Here is a 17,386-nt window from a genome sequence, read left to right as displayed (position 1 = left end):
GGACATAGAGACAATGCTGAGGCTAGTTGAGCAATACGACAAGGTAAACTTGTCTCAGTCATTCTCAATACGGTTTCGTGAAGGCTTGTACATCTGCACACTCATTATGTCCCGGTTGTGTCCATTGCTGTAGATATGGAGAAACGTCCTGGCACAGACACAATACAATGGCCGCGCATTGTACGTAGCCTTGGTGTTGTGGACACGACTGGCAATTTTGACACAATACATCACTAGCCTGGTGCGCACGATGGCATATCCTCACACCTCTCTCAAGACAGGTCTTAGTGCACCGCATCTTGAGCAGCTGAGCAGACAATGCCAAACAGTCCTCCGAAACCATAACGACCAATCTTGCGTCAGTAAGCATTGTATCACGTCTGTCGCACACCTCAACAAGAGCTTTCCAGCGCTTTCTCAAGCACTACTTTCATACCTCATCCGTCGTCTCAACCCTTCACCATACCGCCAGAACAAGACCGGTATAGGTGCCATCGCCGCCGAGCAACAAGCCAGAATCGTCGTCGCCCAGCCCACTCCTAAGCTCTGATACATCCGAAGCGCAAACAGTGGGAAAGCAGTGGAGAGACTGTACCGACTGAGCATGGCAGCTCCAGCGGCCGAGGCACCATAAAGTGGTCCGTATGAATCCAACATGAACAGGTTGGCAGAAGCGTAGATGAGCAGGGAAGCCAGGATTGATATGCCTTGAAAGATGATCGGGACGACGTAATGGATTGATGAACGCGATGTCCATGCGAACAGTAGTAGCGCAGCAGGTAGGATCGGTGCAGCGATGATAGCTGGGAAGAGTCTATTCTCGGGCGGAAAACGCGATGCGCTGTGCGGTTGCTGTGTCATGCGCCAGCGCTTCAGACGTGGTTGGTACATTGTCAAGTCGATAGTGATGAGGATGGGTGGTGCAAGTAGTGTTCCAACTATGAGTCCTAGAAAAGATAGTGATTGACCTGTTCGAGAGAATTGATAGTAGTGCTCAAAGACCCATGGGGAGGCCACCACGAAAGTATACATTAAGCCGAACATGAAGCCATTGTACAGGCAAATCAAACTGACAATCGGCTCTGTAAAGAGCATGTGGAGTGGTCGCAGAAACAGCGTAGTAAGAAAATACCTGGCTGAGTTGATGACGGACTGCTGACTGTGTGGTGAAGCAATTCGTACACCGTTTCTCCTGGCCCGTCGTTCAAGGATCGTCTTCTTGTACGTCTCCTTGGTGAAGAGTACCGGGATGATGAAAGCGATGATGAAGAACAAGGTTGTCCATTGAGTCCAACGCCAGCCCTTACTTTCAACTATCAGACCTCCAAGCAAAGGTCCGAAAACAGCTCCAAAGAAGGGGATAGAATAGTAGAATGCAAGTGAAATAGCACGGTACCTCCCAGCTGTATAATCAGTGATCGTCGCCGAGGCATTACTAATAGCAGGAGAGGCAAAGACGCCCGCAAAGAACCGACAGATTACCAGCGAGGATATACTCTGCGAGAAACCAGCACCCAGAATAAACAACGCAAAAACCGGCGTAGTCGTCAAAAAGACCACTTTCCGTCCAAAAGTCTCGCACAGCGGTGCACCCAGCAATGGACCAAATGCCAACCCTGCATTGAAGAGCGCGAGTGGGAGAATTCCAACCTCATCAGATACCTGGAACTGAGCCGAGACTACATCGTGGGAAGGTGCGTAGATCGAGCCTGCGAGCGTGCTGACGAAAGCTAAGAAGCTGACGGCCGCGGTTGAGGCTACTCGTCGCTTCAGAGTGAAGTTTCGAGGATTTTCAGGGTCGCTGTCCCAGTTGGGAGCTGTCGTTGTGGGTTCTGGTTGCGCGCCTGTGTCGATGACGTTCTCCTCCGCCTTTGTCATTTTTGGGTGGCCGAGAGCATATTGTGGCCCATAGATTAGGCTTGGAGAATTCCTGATCTATTTGAGAATTAGAGTCTTATAGGGACTTCTATGAAGAACACAACAACAAAGCTAAGATAGTAACTGTGATAGTGATTAGAAAGTATTGCCAAGTCAGCTCGCAAACTGCTTGATGGCGGTAAAATGATGCTTTGGACCGTCGGCGTTGTTGTCGATTGCCGATCTCTGGGGGGGTGAATTAGACTTTATACTCCGATTTGGTGAATAACATCGTGCCGAGTATGATTCATGCTTGTCTCAGCAAATCTTTCTTTGTTGTAGTGAAGATGACTACGTTCAGGACGTTCCAGATGCAGATTTGTCCCCAAGTAAATGAGTGTACAAAATATCAGGTGGTGCTTCAGGCAAGCTCCCATGCAGCAACTCCAACAAAACCCATCGCCACACGGCCAACGCCTGTCCTGAACTCGTGTACGGACAAGCCTCTAGCATCCTGTCTGTCGCCGAAACTTGTTACCGCGAACAAGGTCAATATCTCTTTTGGCGCGCCAAGCGTGCGAGCAGGTACATCGACATACCAGAGATCACCACCCTTGCCAGAACCTCTGACATGCTCGAGGGGAATATAATGCTTTTCTCTACCATCTACACCTCCTGCCGCCAAGATAAAGACTGGAGGTATCTGTTTCTGAGGGTCTAGCCTCCAGTGAGGACAGAATAGTCCAAATTGGAAACGTACTGTCTCCTGCTCATAGATGCTAATCTTACGAGCTGGAGGCACGACGCTGTGCTTCCCAATACAATAGTCTGACTTTGCATTGTCGAAAAGAGTTGGACGTTCGAAAGAGTATGGCCAGCGAGCAGGATCAATTTGGATATAGTCTTCCCACGACATAATTTTTGCTATTGAATCCCCGTCAGTATTTGCTCGATTGTAAATTATAGCTCCCGCGCACGATCATTTCCGTGTTTCTAAAACAGACGTACCTGTGTAAAACCCGTCTCGATCGTTGGGGAAATGGTCGATGCCGAATTCTTCGTTTGATTGTGTGAAACGCTCCGGCGCGAACTTTTGAACATAAGGCATGCCGGCCCCTTGAACGTGGCCAGCTCCCCAGCAGGAATCTATCAGCTTCCACTCACCATTGTCAATCTTCACTACATTCCACGCATGATTGCCGTTATAGGGCGGAAGGGGTTCACCAGGTTTGATTGGATTGTGGCCGAAGCCCTTCCCATGACCAGTTATCACTCTCGATTCAAGACCAGCATGAGTAGCGAGGCAGGTAAATAGAGCTGCATACCCTTCGCAAACTGCAAGACCGGTTTGAAATGTTGATTGAGGTGTTGAGCCCTTAATGCTCCCGCAGAAGAAGTCTTCGAAATTAGCTTGGTCAGAGACGGTTCAAAGATTACTGACCATGAGTATTATACGCTATGTTTAGGTGTAACCACGTGAATATTGCACGGGCTTTGTCCGTAGCTGAGACAAAAGGAGCTACTAACTGTTGGGCAAGGTGCGGGAGTGACGTGACTTGCTGTCGTGGGAATTCACGTGCGTGAGTGTCAGGACTGGAGAAGTCTCGACATACCATACAACCTGTGGCAGTAGCAGCTGGGGTGAGAGCCTGTACACTTGAATTAAGCTTGGGCTTCGTGGCCTGAATAGCAGCGAGATCAGGACGCGACGCTCGAGGTACTGGTGGAGGTTTTTTGGGCGGATCGACACCTTCCAGCCCGTGAACTGCCTGTTCAGCTGGTATTCGAGAAGGCCTTCTGACAGGAAGTGGAGGTGGTGACTCAGCAAGCTCTACGGTTTCGACATTCGCGAATGATGCTTTGCGAACTCTGTCCAAATCCTTTGCCGTGGCAAGTGGTGGTAGCCTGCGTGCTGCGCTCACCGATGTGCTATCTGTGCTTTTGCGCGAAGGCAAAGGAGGTGGAATCGTCGAGTGAGAAATACTTGACGCTGCTGTTGTTGTAGTGCTAGCTAGACTGGAAACAGAAGGTGTCCTAGCCGTGGACGGCCTCTCGACAACCGACTCTTTGCGAGTATGCAGTGGCTCAGTCTTTAGTAGGAGAGTAGGCAGATCACACTGTCCCCACGCTGGGGCCTTGATGCGAGAACTGTTCTGCTCGGATTTTGTCCTTGTAGCTGTAGCTTGAGGGCGCGAGCAGTTGTCATCTCTTTCTATTGTCCCAATCTCTTGGTCCGCTTCCTGCTTAGTCCTCCTTGCAGGCAGTGGAGGAGGTTGCCTTTGAGGCGGGCCATTAGGTAGGTTGGCTGGGTCAGAACTCGTGCTGACGGCGTTCTCGTTTGGTATGTTGAAGGACTTGTGCTTCAGTATAGGTCGTCGATCCGGTATTGGAGGCTTGGGCCGCGTTTGGGTCGTCTTCCCCGGTAGTCTTCCTAGATGATCAGCATTCAAAGCAGCAATGCGCTGCTGGAGAGTTTGAAGCTGCGCATCTTCTGCCATGTCAAATGTGAGTACAAAGATCGAGTTATCGAGCCATGCGTCGTACACAAAGACAACATCGATGCACTCGAAGGCTGGCAGGATACCGCAGAACGGGCAGTGACGGCTTGCTGCAGCTTGAGGTCGTCAGGCTTGTGTTAGGTTCAACGATTGCGAAATATTAGCTAGTTACACGATGGGGGGAGTGCAGAGACAAAGGGTCCAAAATCACATAACGAAGATCGAGACACAGTCCAGTATACACAACATGACCCGTGAACATGCTCTCACGTGTAAGAGAAGCTGCTAGACGATGAATTTAGCAGAGATACGTGTGAATCTAAGTCTTCTCCTCTAGTTTCAATTTCAATGCTCGATGGGTCCACGCCAGCCTTGTAACACTGTACCACCGCACTTCTTGACACTGCGAGCACCAACGCACAAGCTTTGGATCAAGCAAAGGTGCTTGCTGTATGGTGGGAATCATGCTTTCTCAACATGATCTTTCCTGGCGAGCATTGTGTGCACAAACACAAAGGCGAACCAAATAACATCAGTATATAGATTTGCTAATATCAGGTGGAGTTCGTGTCTGTAAGAAAGCAATGTTCTGGTTTTCAGAACTCGTCGAGCATGTTTGAAGAAGAAAAAAAAAGACTAAAAACGGTCCGGTCAATGGGTTGTGCTCGAGAGATACTAATCCTATATATTCCTGTTTGTTGGTGCTTACCTAACATCACATGAGCAAGTGATGTCGGTAGACCGGTGGTGAATCGCGGCTTTAGTAAGATTTATTCACGTAAGAGACGGTAGTGCTTCGGTGTGATTCGGAAGGTGTTCGCCTGGGCTGGGTCAAGGGAACCCAACTTCAAGTACCGTGCGAGGTAGCACACATATTACATCGTGCTTCACTCTGAGGCACAGTACATTTGATTATACAGACAATCAATATGCTCTCCGTGCATGAACCCCTTCATTGTTGCCCACAATCAATAGTGGGTCAGCACGAGAACTTGAACTGCACAGTCCCACGCTAGAGCCGGATTGGCTGCACGAGTAACCATCTTCGAACCAGATCTTGAACCACCAATCAGCATCCACACGAGTCGTTATCAGTAAAAGTTGCCGACCACGTCTATCTCCGTCGGGGAACCGATTATTGATGGGCGTGTCATCCTTCTTTGCTGTGGTATTGCTCCCAAGACACCATCATGAAGCACGGCCAATGAAGCGGATGGCTTACTGTCATGCTGCATAGTCATATGCGACATGATGCTAATCGACTCCTCGGCTCGTTCCTCATGCGAGCCATGGTCATGTCCTGTGCCCGCAATGCTAATTGATGATGTGCATGCCACCTCGCTGCCCGCCCGCCCTAAGCCCGCCGTGTGCACGATAACACTACGGCGATTGACAACGCCTGCGCCTGCCTGATAGAGCTGTTACTGTCCTGTTACACTGCCTTCTCCTCCCCTCCAACTTGTGTTATTCAAATTAGCTAAACTGCCTACAGCATCACTCGGACACCATTGAAACAGCTTTCCACATATTCTCGTGACAATATTGTGGTGACAAGCCTGAGAGGCAGCCGTGACTGGCAAGAGAATAACGACGTTCTTGCCGATCCTGTACAACGGCACGGACCAGACGAAGAGCAGTGCCTGCTGGAGCGTTTCGAGGCACGAGACAGCACATACTCGATGCAAGAAGGAAACACGGTAAACAGGGAACTGGCAATTGAATCCAGCGAACATTACAGCCATCACCACTACCATGAAAGGTCTTCCGCCTCACTGCACTCCGACAACCCCAATCCTCATAGACCTCTCTGCTAGAATCGGCGTCTGCGTTCCTACACCACTAGCAGCACTCTCCTCGGCACTAGGGACACTCTCGATCGTTTCATGGCTATTTGCTCAAATGCCACAAATATACAAGAATTACCAAATTCAGTCCACAGCTGGGCTAAGCATATACTTCCTTACTGAATGGCTGCTGGGCGACCTGACCAACCTCTTGGGTGCAATATTTACAAAACAGGCTACGTGGCAGATCATAATAGCGACCTACTACACATTCGTCGATGTTTGCTTGGTGATACAGTTCTTCTGGTATACACATCTGAAGCCAAGATGGGTGGGAAGCAGTCTGCATTCGGGAAACTCCAGTGACATAGACGATGGTGACAGCGATGTCATTAATGCCCTAAGTCCAATCAATACGGAGTTTCCAGATGGTTTAGCGTCTCGAACTGAGATGCAACAGTCGTCCAGACAAGAGAGTAGTTCAAAATCGGCTTTGGACGAAAGTGAACCACCACTCTTCACTCCTGTCGATTACGAGGGTAGGTCTCCAATCCCTGAGAAAAGACCCAAGCGTACCAGCTGGGACTGGACAGGCCTGGCTTCACCCAAAACTCTGGCAGGAGGGGCAATTGCGTCTCTAGCAACTCCAGCCAGGGCGGCACCTCTACCAGCCTTGCTGGCTCTCAGGCTTGTGCCAGTCCATACTCATCAAGCAACAACTTCTGTCGAATTGGCTGGGACGATTTTGTCCTGGTGTTCGACATTGCTTTATCTCGGCTCTCGTCTTCCACAGCTGTACAAGAATTGGTCGAGAAAATCTACTGCTGGCCTCTCGCCTCTCCTGTTCCTGGCTGCCTTCTGCGGAAATTTCTTCTACTCGACCTCCATCCTGACCAATCCGAATGCTTGGAGCGATTTTGGACCTTATGGAGGCCACGGTTGGGCTGATGACAAGGGCTCGGATCGCGTAGACTGGATACTCCGCGCCATGCCATTCTTCCTCGGTGCCGCCGGGGTACTGGTTATGGATGGCATGATGGGTGTTCAATTCCTGCTGTACAGCGAGCGAGAAGAGGAGATGGTCAAAGTTCGTGACAGTCGCGGTTATAGCCGGTGGGAGAAAGTCAACGGCTGGATGCGAGGCTGGATACCGAGGATGACGACAAAGTCCAGGGTCGTTGATCTTGCAGAGTCTCAGAGGTTGCTTGCTGAAAGCAGAGAGATAGAGCGATTCCATCAACGATATGATGGTGTGTCGACCTAGTAGACTGATGGAATGATAGTCTTGTTGATCAGAGCTGGTTTCTGTCTGTTGTTAAGATCTGCTTTCTCCTCGTTCGCAACTAGAATCATTTTCTCAAGCTGGCAAGTCGTGCTTCTAGAGCATCGTCGCCGCCTCCTATAGCCTGTGCTACACGGCCTTCTGGAACAGCAGCAGACTGTATACCGCTGGGTGTTTCGCCAAGCTATAAATTGTCAGTGCCTCTGTTCGAAAGTTCGATGTGGTGAGACCAACCTTCGAGTTAAATTCTACACCCAGCTCGTCAAGAATCTGGTTGATCGTCTCTTCGCTTTCCTCCTCTTCAGCAGGATCACCAAGTGCGTCGTCCACAGCATCCTCCATCATTTCTTGACGCTGTTCCATGATATCATTCTCTCGCTCAAAGTCTTGAGCAATCTTCGACAGTGCAGGCAAATTCATAGACCGGTTCATGCCTCCTATGATCTTAGTTGCGCCCTTCATCGACTGCATCATCTGTTCGTTCGTTCTTACAGTCTGTGACTCGAGTTAGCCCAACTGAGTCGGTTTCCTAGCGAAAGTTGTAGCTTACCTGAATGCGCAGTGATATAGCTTTCAGCTGCACAGTAGTCTGGTTGAACCTGTCTATATATTTCCTCGTTCGAGCCAGATCTTTGGCCTGTACTTTGGCTGCATTGAGCTGGCCCTTCTCGGCGTGCTGTTTGATGCTACGCTGCAACTTGTTCTGCTGGTCCTCGAGTTTGCGCTTCTCGCGATCTAGCTCGCGCATAGTCTTCTCAAGAGCTCTTTGGTGCTTCCGCAGCTTTTCCTGGGGTGTCATTCGCTTGCCGAAGGCCCATTCTATGATCTGTCACCATTAGCAGAGTGTAACGTGCTGCAAGCCCGATACATGCTTACGTTCATGTTGACAAACGCTCGCGATGTTCAATCAATTCGAACAAGGAAGGACGGGCGCTGGACTAGCAGCTTATCATCTAGGTGAGCCGTAGATGCCTATATCACTTGCGGGACGACCGTTAAGTTCAGCACGAATGACGTGATGTGATAGGCTGGCTCAGGAACGTGCCGGTGGATTGCCCCAGAGCCTGAACCTTCCGTCTTCAATTGTTCGAGAGGCAAGAACTATTCACATTTCCTAAGAACATTCATGCAGCCTCTTTCAACCAGTACCTTATCAGCCAACAATGGAAGGCGCATATGACGATCCGACCAATGCTGGTCGCGCGCCTAACTCACCGCGACCAGAGAGTGAGCCTGCATCGTCGTCACGCCATGCACACCAAGCAATCCCGCAACCTCGATACATGACCGTTGGCACTGGTTCTCAATCGCAATATGCGCAGTCGTTGATGGAAAGATTAGAAAGAGATTCAGGATATGGCAGCATGCCCAGTGGGAGTCAATTTGGTGGCGATCTTGCATCTTGGGAGGATGAGCTTCTACAGGACCGACCAACACCAGTGCATACACCTCGAGGCCCTGGACAATCTGGCATGTCTGAGAACGAGAAGAGAGCGCTAGCCAGTCATGTTCATCAGCTATATTACAATCAGAACCGAGTTGCGCTCGCCAAAGCCATCAGTCAGACTATTGAGTTGCTCAAGCAATTGCAGGACATGAACCACAAATGGCCTGCGCACTACCCTACTGTGCAAGGCGCACAGCAAGGCAAAAAGAAAGAGCTATCGCATTCCTCCAGGCCAACGCTTTCGCACAGTTTCTCCACACGCGATCGCCTGGATGGAGAGCGATCATTTCCATTGGCTTCTTCCCACCGACCGACTCCTCTACGCAGAGCTGAAACGACCAGACCGGAACCCACAGCTGAGTCGAGCTCGGCGGTTGAACGAAAGCCAAAGGAAGAGCCACGTCTCATGACACCTCAAATTGCACAGGAATTCTCCATCCTCAAACTGGATCTGAAGGTCGGATCGCTATCACAAGCAGAACTCGTGCATTCGCTGGAGAAAAGGTCGATCGCCTCTCTACTCGATGGCAAAATCAGCGCAAGTGTAAGGCACTTGCTCTCCCTGAGAGATCGTATAGAAGATACCGCCAGCAAGGTACTGGTAACCGGAGACCTGAACGCTGGAAAGTCAACCTTCTGCAATGCTCTACTGCGGCGCAAGATCCTGCCGGAGGACCAACAGCCTTGTACAGCGATATTTTGTGAGGTGCTTGACGCCAAGGAAAACGGAGGCATTGAAGAAGTCCACGCTATTCCACAGGATGTTGTATATGATCGCAACGACGAAAGCACTTACGACACCTATTCTCTAGATGATCTAGAAAAAATTGTGATTGACAACGACAAGTACATGCAGTGCAAGGTCTATGTCAAGGATGCACGAGCCATCGACGAGTCTCTCTTGAACAACGGTGTGGTGGATATATCCTTGATCGACGCTCCAGGTCTCAATGCAGACTCAGTCAAGACCACAGCAGTATTTGCTCGCCAGGAAGAGATTGACGTGGTGGTCTTTGTGGTGTCAGCAGCCAATCATTTTACCTTGTCGGCAAAGGAATTCATCTGGCAGGCAGCGCACGAGAAAGCCTACATCTTTATGGTCGTTAATGGTTTCGACAATATCCGAGACAAGCAGAGGTGCCAGAAGATGATATTAGAACAACTTGCTAAGTTGAGTCCACAGACCTTCAAGGAAGCTTCCGAGCTCGTACACTTTGTCTCAAGCAATGCTGTTCCTACGAGAGCAGCCATTACAGCATCCAGCGGTGGCGGAGGTGGTGGATCGGATCCTAGCCCTGATGATAACGATGGCGATGATCCTCTCCCTTCAGGCAAGCACGAGGGTTCTGAATCAAGCGACAAAGGCAAGGACAAAGACAAGGAGAAGATCGAAGATTTCGAAGAGCTCGAGGCTGCTTTGCGGAGATTCGTACTTGAGAAGCGAGCTCGGTCGAAGCTTGCGCCTGCAAAGACATACCTTCTGAACTGTTTGGGTGACATGAATGTTCTCGCAACTGTCAATCGTGATGTCGCGCAGTCTGAGCTGGACCGTGTATCCAATGAGCTCGCCGAGCTCGAACCACAGTATCAAGAAAAAACAAAGCAGAAGACCATTGTGTCGGAACAGCTTGAAAAAGACACTGAGACGGCAGTCAAGGATGTGTACGACCATACACGATCTACTCTGTCGAGCACAATATCGACCGTGGGTCAAGCCGATTTGGGTATTGAATACCCAGGTATCTTCTCGGCTTTCCAGTACGCAGACGATCTACGCATAGCAATGCTTGACCAAATAACCGCGTCCGTTCGATCATGCGAGGACCACGCTCGCGCAAGCACAATCAAAGGTGTCAGCATGATAAAATCCTTAGGAATGCTGCACATTGGCAACTCGTATGAGAATCTGAACTTTCGAGCTGACATGATGTTTTCGAGACGAAAGGACGCCTTGGCCCGCACAGTCGATACCGATATCGAGATCTGGGACTTCTTCGATGTAGCTGGATTATGGGAGCGACAAGAAAAGGTTGTTGGATCAGGCATGGCATTGACCCTTGTGGGCACATTGGGCACTCGAGCAGTCGGTGGAATGGGCTGGGTCAATGGTGCTTTTGGAGCAGTCAGAGTGCTGGGATCCCGCAATCTGCAAAGACTTGCGGTTCCTGGTGCAATTGCCATTACTGTGGCCGCAGTTGCCTATATCTTATCTACAATCCCACAAACCCTACCTCCTCGACTCGCTCGGAAGTTGTCAGCACAGCTTGCAGCTATGGACTATACACATTCCAACTCCAGCAGGATCTCAGCTGAAGTGAGAAGAGTTTTGAAATTCCCGGCACAGCAACTTTCCATCGACTTGCAAAATAACGTTGAGGAGCTACGACAGAAGAAGGAGGATGTCACCAAGGTCAAGCAGGAGTCAGATATTGCGAGGAAGTACTTCAGCAACCTGGTGAGAGATACAACAGAAGGACGTCGTCGCGTACAGGCGGTCGACCTGGAAGGCCCAATTCCTGGCGCAGCTGGTGCTTACGTTTCATGAAGTTCATGTGTTGGGTTGGAAATCAGGTCATTTATAGGTGAACAGTGGTCTCCTCTCTTTGCACTTCAGCGAATACCAGAATAGATCATCGTCGCGATCCTAACCTCTACTGTGCATCGCCTGCCTGCCATCTTCGATTCGCGTCTTTTCCGTCACAAACGCACTCCTAGTAGTTGAAGTGAGTTGGTAAATTTGGTCTCACCCTGAGGAGAGGCGTTTGGTATGAGGACGTCATTTGGAGGAGGCGTGTTCTCGCCTCAGCTTGCTGCGCCTGGTAGACGTGCGAGCAGCACTGTAGGTCACGAACAACTACGTAGGTGGTGGAGACGCTGAGTACGACGGGAGCGAGCTGGAAGCCCCCGCAAACGATAGAAACTCCTCCACGACTCGAGGAATTGGCAATCGCATAAATGCAGCATCGTTGCAGGTGTGCCTGACCAAGCTGCATGTTATTGTTGTTACCATTGCTGCGTTGTCCTGACCACACTGGCCAAGCATCTGTGTTTGCGTAGTCACAACGTAGGTAAAGCACGCCACGCCCGGTGTCGACTGTCTTTTGTGCACATTAGTGTTTACTGACTGTCGGACGAAGGTTACCTCCGTATTCCACTTCACCACCTAGTACCAATCACCCCTCAAGGCCCGGTACCTGTCTAGATTGACCACCCCTCGGCTACCCTTCTATTCCACATTCGATCTCTGAGCCTGTTCTCCTCCACGGTTTCGCACAATATCGGCAAGCTGGCTGGCACTTCTGAAAAGCGAGCCTCCACTAGTGGAGGCATCCTAGGTCGTGTGTTTGGGAAGAAAGACAAAGACAATGATCTAACACCACCAAGAACCAGCACAGACTCATCCGCTATTTCGTCATCGCCTACGAGCACCAATATCAGCGTTGAGACAGATTTGAACAGAGTCGAGAGTCCTCAGTCGCGCACCTCCGACGAGATGGCCTCGCCTACTTCGGACGCTAAGAAGCGTAGGAGTAGTAGTACCGCCAAAGCAAAAGAGATCTTTACACAGGCCAAGAACTCGCTGATACATGGCGATCGTGAGGGACCGCAGACGCCTATACAAAAGCTGAGCAAAACCGATGCCGCCCTCAGTGTGCCTCAAGGTTCCAACAACAACTCTGCTGGAGAATCGCAACCTACCCCGAACTCGTCGTTCTTGGTTGGTGTAACAGAGGATAAAAACAAGAAATGCAGGAGGACTATGGAGGACACTCATTCCTACTTGTACAACTTCCTAGGTACACCGGCCCCGGTCCTGCCTACTGAAGGCAGCCCCAAGCAAACAAGAACCAACGAGGCTGGAATAAACCTCAATAAGATCCCCAGCGACCCAGCTCAGCACGTGGTAGAGACTGACAATGGCTACTTCGCTATCTTCGATGGACATGCGGGGACATTTGCGGCAGAGTGGTGCGGCAAGAAACTCCATGTCATCCTGGAGGATTTAATGCGCAAGAATCCAAATATACCTGTGCCTGAGCTGCTCGACCAGACGTTCACCACCGTGGACAACCAGCTTGAAAAATTACCTCTGAAGAACAGTGGCTGTACAGTTGTGTGCGCTGTACTCCGATGGGAGGATCGCGTGCCCACTTCTACATCTGCTACGGGTTCTGCTGCAATTGCTCCTCTTGCTGCGGCTGCCGTGAGCAAAGCTGAGCAGGAAAACGAGGACGGCGAAGTTCAAGCTGAGACAAAGAGATCGAACTCTACAGCCGAGGTAGCAGCGCGGGCTATTCAAGAGGCGAAGAAGACTGCTACACGACAGCGTGTGTTATATACTGCTAATGTTGGCGACGCTCGTATTGTGCTATGCAGGAACGGAAAAGCACTACGGTTATCGTACGATCACAAAGGCATGGATGAGAATGAAGGTCGAAGAATTTCCAAAGCTGGTGGCCTGATCCTGAACAATCGAGTCAATGGTGTGCTAGCAGTGACCAGAGCACTGGGAGACTCCTACTTGAAAGACCTTGTAACTGGCCATCCATATACAACGGAGACAGTTATACAGCCGGATCAGGATGAATTTCTGATCCTAGCATGCGACGGGGTAAGTCGGGAGAATCTCTTTACATAATTGATCGTGCTAACATATCTATAGCTCTGGGACGTATGCTCTGATCAAGAAGCCGTTGAGCTTATACGCAATACTCCAAGCCCTCAAGAAGCATCGAGAATGCTGGTTGAGCATGCCCTGGGAAAGTTCTCAACAGACAATTTGTCGGTCATGGTGGTACGTTTCGACTCGAACAAGGTGCGAAACAACACGAGTTTGGACATTGGGGTTGAGCATGAGGGTCGTGACAAGACAGCAATTAGTGAAGTAGAGATGATTGTTAGCGAAGCTCGACGGAATTCCGGTATTCCACCTGAAGGGTTGTCATTGACGGAGAAGGATGAACAGGAGATTCACAATATGGTTGTCAGGGAAGACAATGAGAGACAAGAGACAGGGCCAGAGCTGACACCGGAAGGCAACGCAATTGCGGAAAGACAGGTAAAAGAGAAATCGGAAGCAGGAGCGCGTTCTTAGTGTGCAATGGAGTCTCTACAAGTACACCGGACGTGGGCAATTATCCATGAAAAGCTTTACAACTGGAACCCGTCCAGGTAGTCCACAATTCAGTGAATGGAAGATCAAGGGAGACTTCCGAGCGGCCGAGAGGAAGACACGACGGGGAATGGAACGGAGATATATTGTGTTTATATTGGCACTAAGTGCTTGGTCGTCCGGTTCATCTCAGGACGGGTTGTGCTAGCTCGCAATGATAGCTGTATAGCTGGCAACTCATGGTTTTCGTCAAGTACTGTGGCTTGCGTGAAAGGAGCTCTACCGCGTGCACGTGCATGTCCTTTGACCCGTGCCGCACGCTTTACGCCTCGTGTATTGAACCAAAGTATATCGCACTCAAAGGCTTTGTAGGTTGCAAAGATACTCCTCGCAATCTGATACGATCTCACCTTGCCATCACGATATAGTCGCTGTTATAGACGTTCAAATACTTCGAAGTTCAACTCTGCAAGAAAACACGTTCGATTATCCACGACGTCACTAGACAGCTCAATGCAGGTTCAGGGTCATATCTGACACGATTTGTGCCTGGAGCATTCCAGTGGATGCGGCAAGTATTATCTTCTAAAATTGAAAGTGGCAGGGTTCTTGATCAGTTCGCGTAATATTGGCGACTCGCAAGTCTTGAACTGCACCGGTAGAACTGGAATCAAGCTCTGTGCAGGACATCGCTCTTTTGTTGACGTTGTACACTCCATTACCCGCAGCTTTCAAAATTTTAGCGACGTTATCAAAGGTCGAACGCAATTGAGCGACCAGAACAAAGACCAGGCAAGATCGTTATCAGGACCGGCGCCGTCACAGTGTCCACACACGAATCTCGAGGAAGCTTACACCCAGCTCCATTCACCTATCATAGACAATTGACTCCACTGATCTTTGCACCTGAGAAAAAACATTTCGACGCAGTTATCGCTCAGTGAAGCTCCTGGGATTTTATCACTGCCGTCTTTCTGCTCTGCACAGAGTACTAGCTCCATCTTGGACTTTCAACGATGGCAAGCAGAATGCTGCGATCACAGCCGCTGCGCATCGCGCGTCCCTTCGCTCAACACATCCCTACAAATTCTAGCAGATCCCTCGTCTCTGTGGCTTGCCCCGGCGGCTTGCGACACAGTACAGCCGTTAAGCCATCACTACAACAGTCAGTTCTGAGACAAACGTTCAGACGGCACTATGCAGACCAAGCACCTCAAGCCATGCTATCACCTGCTGCAACAAAGCCAAAGAAGAGACGGGGAGTTTTCAAGACGATATGGCGGATAACACAGATCACCTTCTTGGGTGGAGTTGCCTACTTGGCCTACACTGTCTACGATTTGAAGAACCCCCCGGATCAGTTTGAACCCGATCCTTCGAAGAAGACCCTTGTAGTTCTTGGTATGTGGTTTCTAGCACTTCTTCCTATCTGTACTAAAGTATTCGTTAGGATCCGGCTGGGGCGCGATTTCCCTACTAAAGAAGCTCGATACCGAAAACTACAACGTTATCGTCGTCTCCCCCCGAAACTTTTTCCTGTTCACTCCTCTCCTGCCATCATGTACAACCGGGTACATCGAACATCGATCTATTATGGAACCTATTCGAAACATCCTCCGACACAAGAAAGCTGCAGTGAAGTACTATGAAGCTGAGGCCACAAAGATTGACTATGCGAACAAGAAGGTCATTATCCGAGATGATTCGGAAGTCAAGAGCGACAGGATGGAGACTGAGGTTGACTTCGATATGCTTGTCGTAGGTGTTGGAGCAGAAAATGCGACATTCGGTATTCCTGGTGTGCGTGAGAATTCGTGCTTCTTGAAAGAGGTCGGCGATGCACAGAAAATCCGGAAGAAAATCATGGATTGTGTCGAAACCGCCATGTTCAAGGGTCAATCAGAGGAAGAAGTCAAACGTCTGCTGCACATGGTCGTCGTTGGTGGTGGCCCTACTGGTGTCGAGTTTGCGGGTGAACTGCAAGACTTCTTCCAAGAGGATCTCCTCAAGTGGATGCCACAAATCAAAGATCACTTCAGAGTGACGCTGGTAGAGGCTCTGCCAAACGTCTTGCCCATGTTTTCTAAGCAACTGATTGATTACACCGAATCGTCTTTCAAGGAGGAACACATTGACATACGAACCAAGACCATGGTCAAGAACGTAACAGATACAACAATCGAGGCCGCTATCACTTTACCCGATGGATCGAAGAAAACCGAGATCATTCCCTATGGTTTGCTTGTATGGGCTACGGGCAATGCCGTTCGACCCATCGTCAAAGACCTCATGGGTCAGATACCAGCACAGAAAGATGAGCGTAGAGGCTTGAAAGTCAACGAGTACCTTGTGGTCAAGGGTACTGAAAACGTTTGGGCTGTTGGTGACTGCGCCATTGCCAATTATGCTCCGACTGCTCAGGTTGCTGCTCAAGAGGGCGCCTTCCTTGCACGTCTTTTCAACACAATGGCGAAGACGGATGAGATCGAGAAAGATCTTGTCGACCTATCCGATCGCCAAGCAACAGCTAAGGCAGACGAGCGAAATGAGATCCTCAATCTGATCACCGAGAGGCAAAAGCAATTGCGAAGGATCAAGCAAGTTGGTCCTTTCCAGTATACTCACCAGGGCTCGCTAGCCTACATCGGCGCGGAGAAGGCTGTTGCTGATGTTAGCTGGTTCAGTGGTAACATTGCTTCTGGTGGTACCATGACTTATCTATTCTGGAAGAGCGCATATTTGAGTATGTGCTTCAGCAGTAAGTCTCTCCTTGTTCTTTGTTCTCCCATTTACTGACGTGATTCAAAGCCCGAAACAGAATCTTGGTTTCCATGGATTGGATCAAATCCCGAGTCTTTGGACGCGATGTCTCTCGAGAGTGAACCATTATCGACACTATTGTACTTGTGTTCTGCTATTGATTCTACCTGCCAATGACCTGCCGGTGGCGTCTGCTTAGCACGACTCGCCGTTTCTCTTCGGGATGGATCATAATTGCGCTCGAGTGTTTAGCGGCTTGAGCATAGCATTGCTTTTGAGCCACGAATGCAAAGACATTCGGGCTTAGGGATTAACCGGAGTCTTGTTCCTTAGCCTTTGTTAACGATATTTACTGTCCGTAGAATGAAAACTACCCTACCCAGAGAGGGAAGGGCGTTTACACGAATCTACAACAAGACGTCTCATGCTAGAGGGCACTCCAGTACTTCGCGCAAGCCACAAGTTTGGCCTCGCTCGAAATCATGAAACTGTTTAAAGTTCATTGTCTGGGCAGTGACCGAGAAGTCATGCAAAAACGTGGTGATCGGCAAACCCTAACTGATTTCTGCAGGCCCACTACACAATTGCTTGTGACCACTTGCACTTGACGTAAAACTCCGAACCACCTGCTCAGATCCTCTGTGG

The 17,386-nt window shown here is 49.9% G+C and overlaps 8 protein-coding genes across 8 annotated transcripts; 4 read left to right on the top strand and 4 right to left on the bottom strand.

Moving 5' to 3' along the window:
• Positions 1-417: 417 nt before the first annotated feature.
• On the bottom strand, positions 418-1,878 carry LTR64_002980 (uncharacterized protein; the record flags this gene model as incomplete). The annotated part of the gene is made up of 1 exon (XM_064897343.1): positions 418-1,878. One exon carries the CDS (start codon positions 1,876-1,878, stop codon positions 418-420), a length of 1,461 nt encoding a protein of 486 aa, XP_064756293.1.
• A 400-nt stretch (positions 1,879-2,278) lies between these two features.
• On the bottom strand, positions 2,279-2,965 carry LTR64_002979 (uncharacterized protein; the record flags this gene model as incomplete). Its single annotated transcript, XM_064897342.1, has 2 exons — positions 2,279-2,781; positions 2,866-2,965. 2 exons carry the CDS (start codon positions 2,963-2,965, stop codon positions 2,279-2,281), a joined length of 603 nt encoding a protein of 200 aa, XP_064756292.1.
• A 479-nt stretch (positions 2,966-3,444) lies between these two features.
• Positions 3,445-4,355, bottom strand: LTR64_002978 (uncharacterized protein; the record flags this gene model as incomplete). Its single annotated transcript, XM_064897341.1, has 2 exons — positions 3,445-3,450; positions 3,471-4,355. 2 exons carry the CDS (start codon positions 4,353-4,355, stop codon positions 3,445-3,447), a joined length of 891 nt encoding a protein of 296 aa, XP_064756291.1.
• Positions 4,356-6,254: 1,899 nt separating this feature from the next.
• On the top strand, positions 6,255-7,403 carry LTR64_002977 (uncharacterized protein; the record flags this gene model as incomplete). The annotated part of the gene is given in 2 exon segments (XM_064897340.1): positions 6,255-6,419; positions 6,438-7,403. The coding sequence occupies 2 exon segments, from the start codon at positions 6,255-6,257 to the stop codon at positions 7,401-7,403; spliced, it is 1,131 nt and encodes a 376-aa protein (XP_064756290.1).
• An 85-nt stretch (positions 7,404-7,488) lies between these two features.
• Positions 7,489-8,303, bottom strand: DID4 (ESCRT-III subunit protein did4; the record flags this gene model as incomplete). The annotated part of the gene is made up of 4 exons (XM_064897339.1): positions 7,489-7,605; positions 7,656-7,895; positions 7,972-8,247; positions 8,298-8,303. 4 exons carry the CDS (start codon positions 8,301-8,303, stop codon positions 7,489-7,491), a joined length of 639 nt encoding a protein of 212 aa, XP_064756289.1.
• Positions 8,304-8,584: 281 nt separating this feature from the next.
• Positions 8,585-11,413, top strand: FZO1 (mitofusin; the record flags this gene model as incomplete). The annotated part of the gene is made up of 1 exon (XM_064897338.1): positions 8,585-11,413. One exon carries the CDS (start codon positions 8,585-8,587, stop codon positions 11,411-11,413), a length of 2,829 nt encoding a protein of 942 aa, XP_064756288.1.
• Positions 11,414-12,361: 948 nt separating this feature from the next.
• Positions 12,362-13,963, top strand: MgPP2CL-1 (mgpp2cl-1, protein phosphatase 2C-like protein 1; the record flags this gene model as incomplete). Its single annotated transcript, XM_064897337.1, has 2 exons — positions 12,362-13,480; positions 13,532-13,963. 2 exons carry the CDS (start codon positions 12,362-12,364, stop codon positions 13,961-13,963), a joined length of 1,551 nt encoding a protein of 516 aa, XP_064756287.1.
• A 1,034-nt stretch (positions 13,964-14,997) lies between these two features.
• NDE1_2 (NADH:ubiquinone oxidoreductase) lies at positions 14,998-16,863 on the top strand (the record flags this gene model as incomplete). The annotated part of the gene is made up of 3 exons (XM_064897336.1): positions 14,998-15,382; positions 15,432-16,724; positions 16,790-16,863. 3 exons carry the CDS (start codon positions 14,998-15,000, stop codon positions 16,861-16,863), a joined length of 1,752 nt encoding a protein of 583 aa, XP_064756286.1.
• Between the last annotated feature and the right edge of the window lie 523 nt (positions 16,864-17,386).

This window comes from Lithohypha guttulata (genome assembly GCF_036872675.1).
Source record: "Lithohypha guttulata strain CCFEE 5908 chromosome Unknown scaffold_2, whole genome shotgun sequence".
NCBI classification, from domain to species: domain Eukaryota; kingdom Fungi; phylum Ascomycota; class Eurotiomycetes; order Chaetothyriales; family Trichomeriaceae; genus Lithohypha; species Lithohypha guttulata.
The sequence above is the reverse complement of the archived record's forward strand: the minus strand, read 5'-3'. Positions and strand labels throughout refer to the sequence as shown.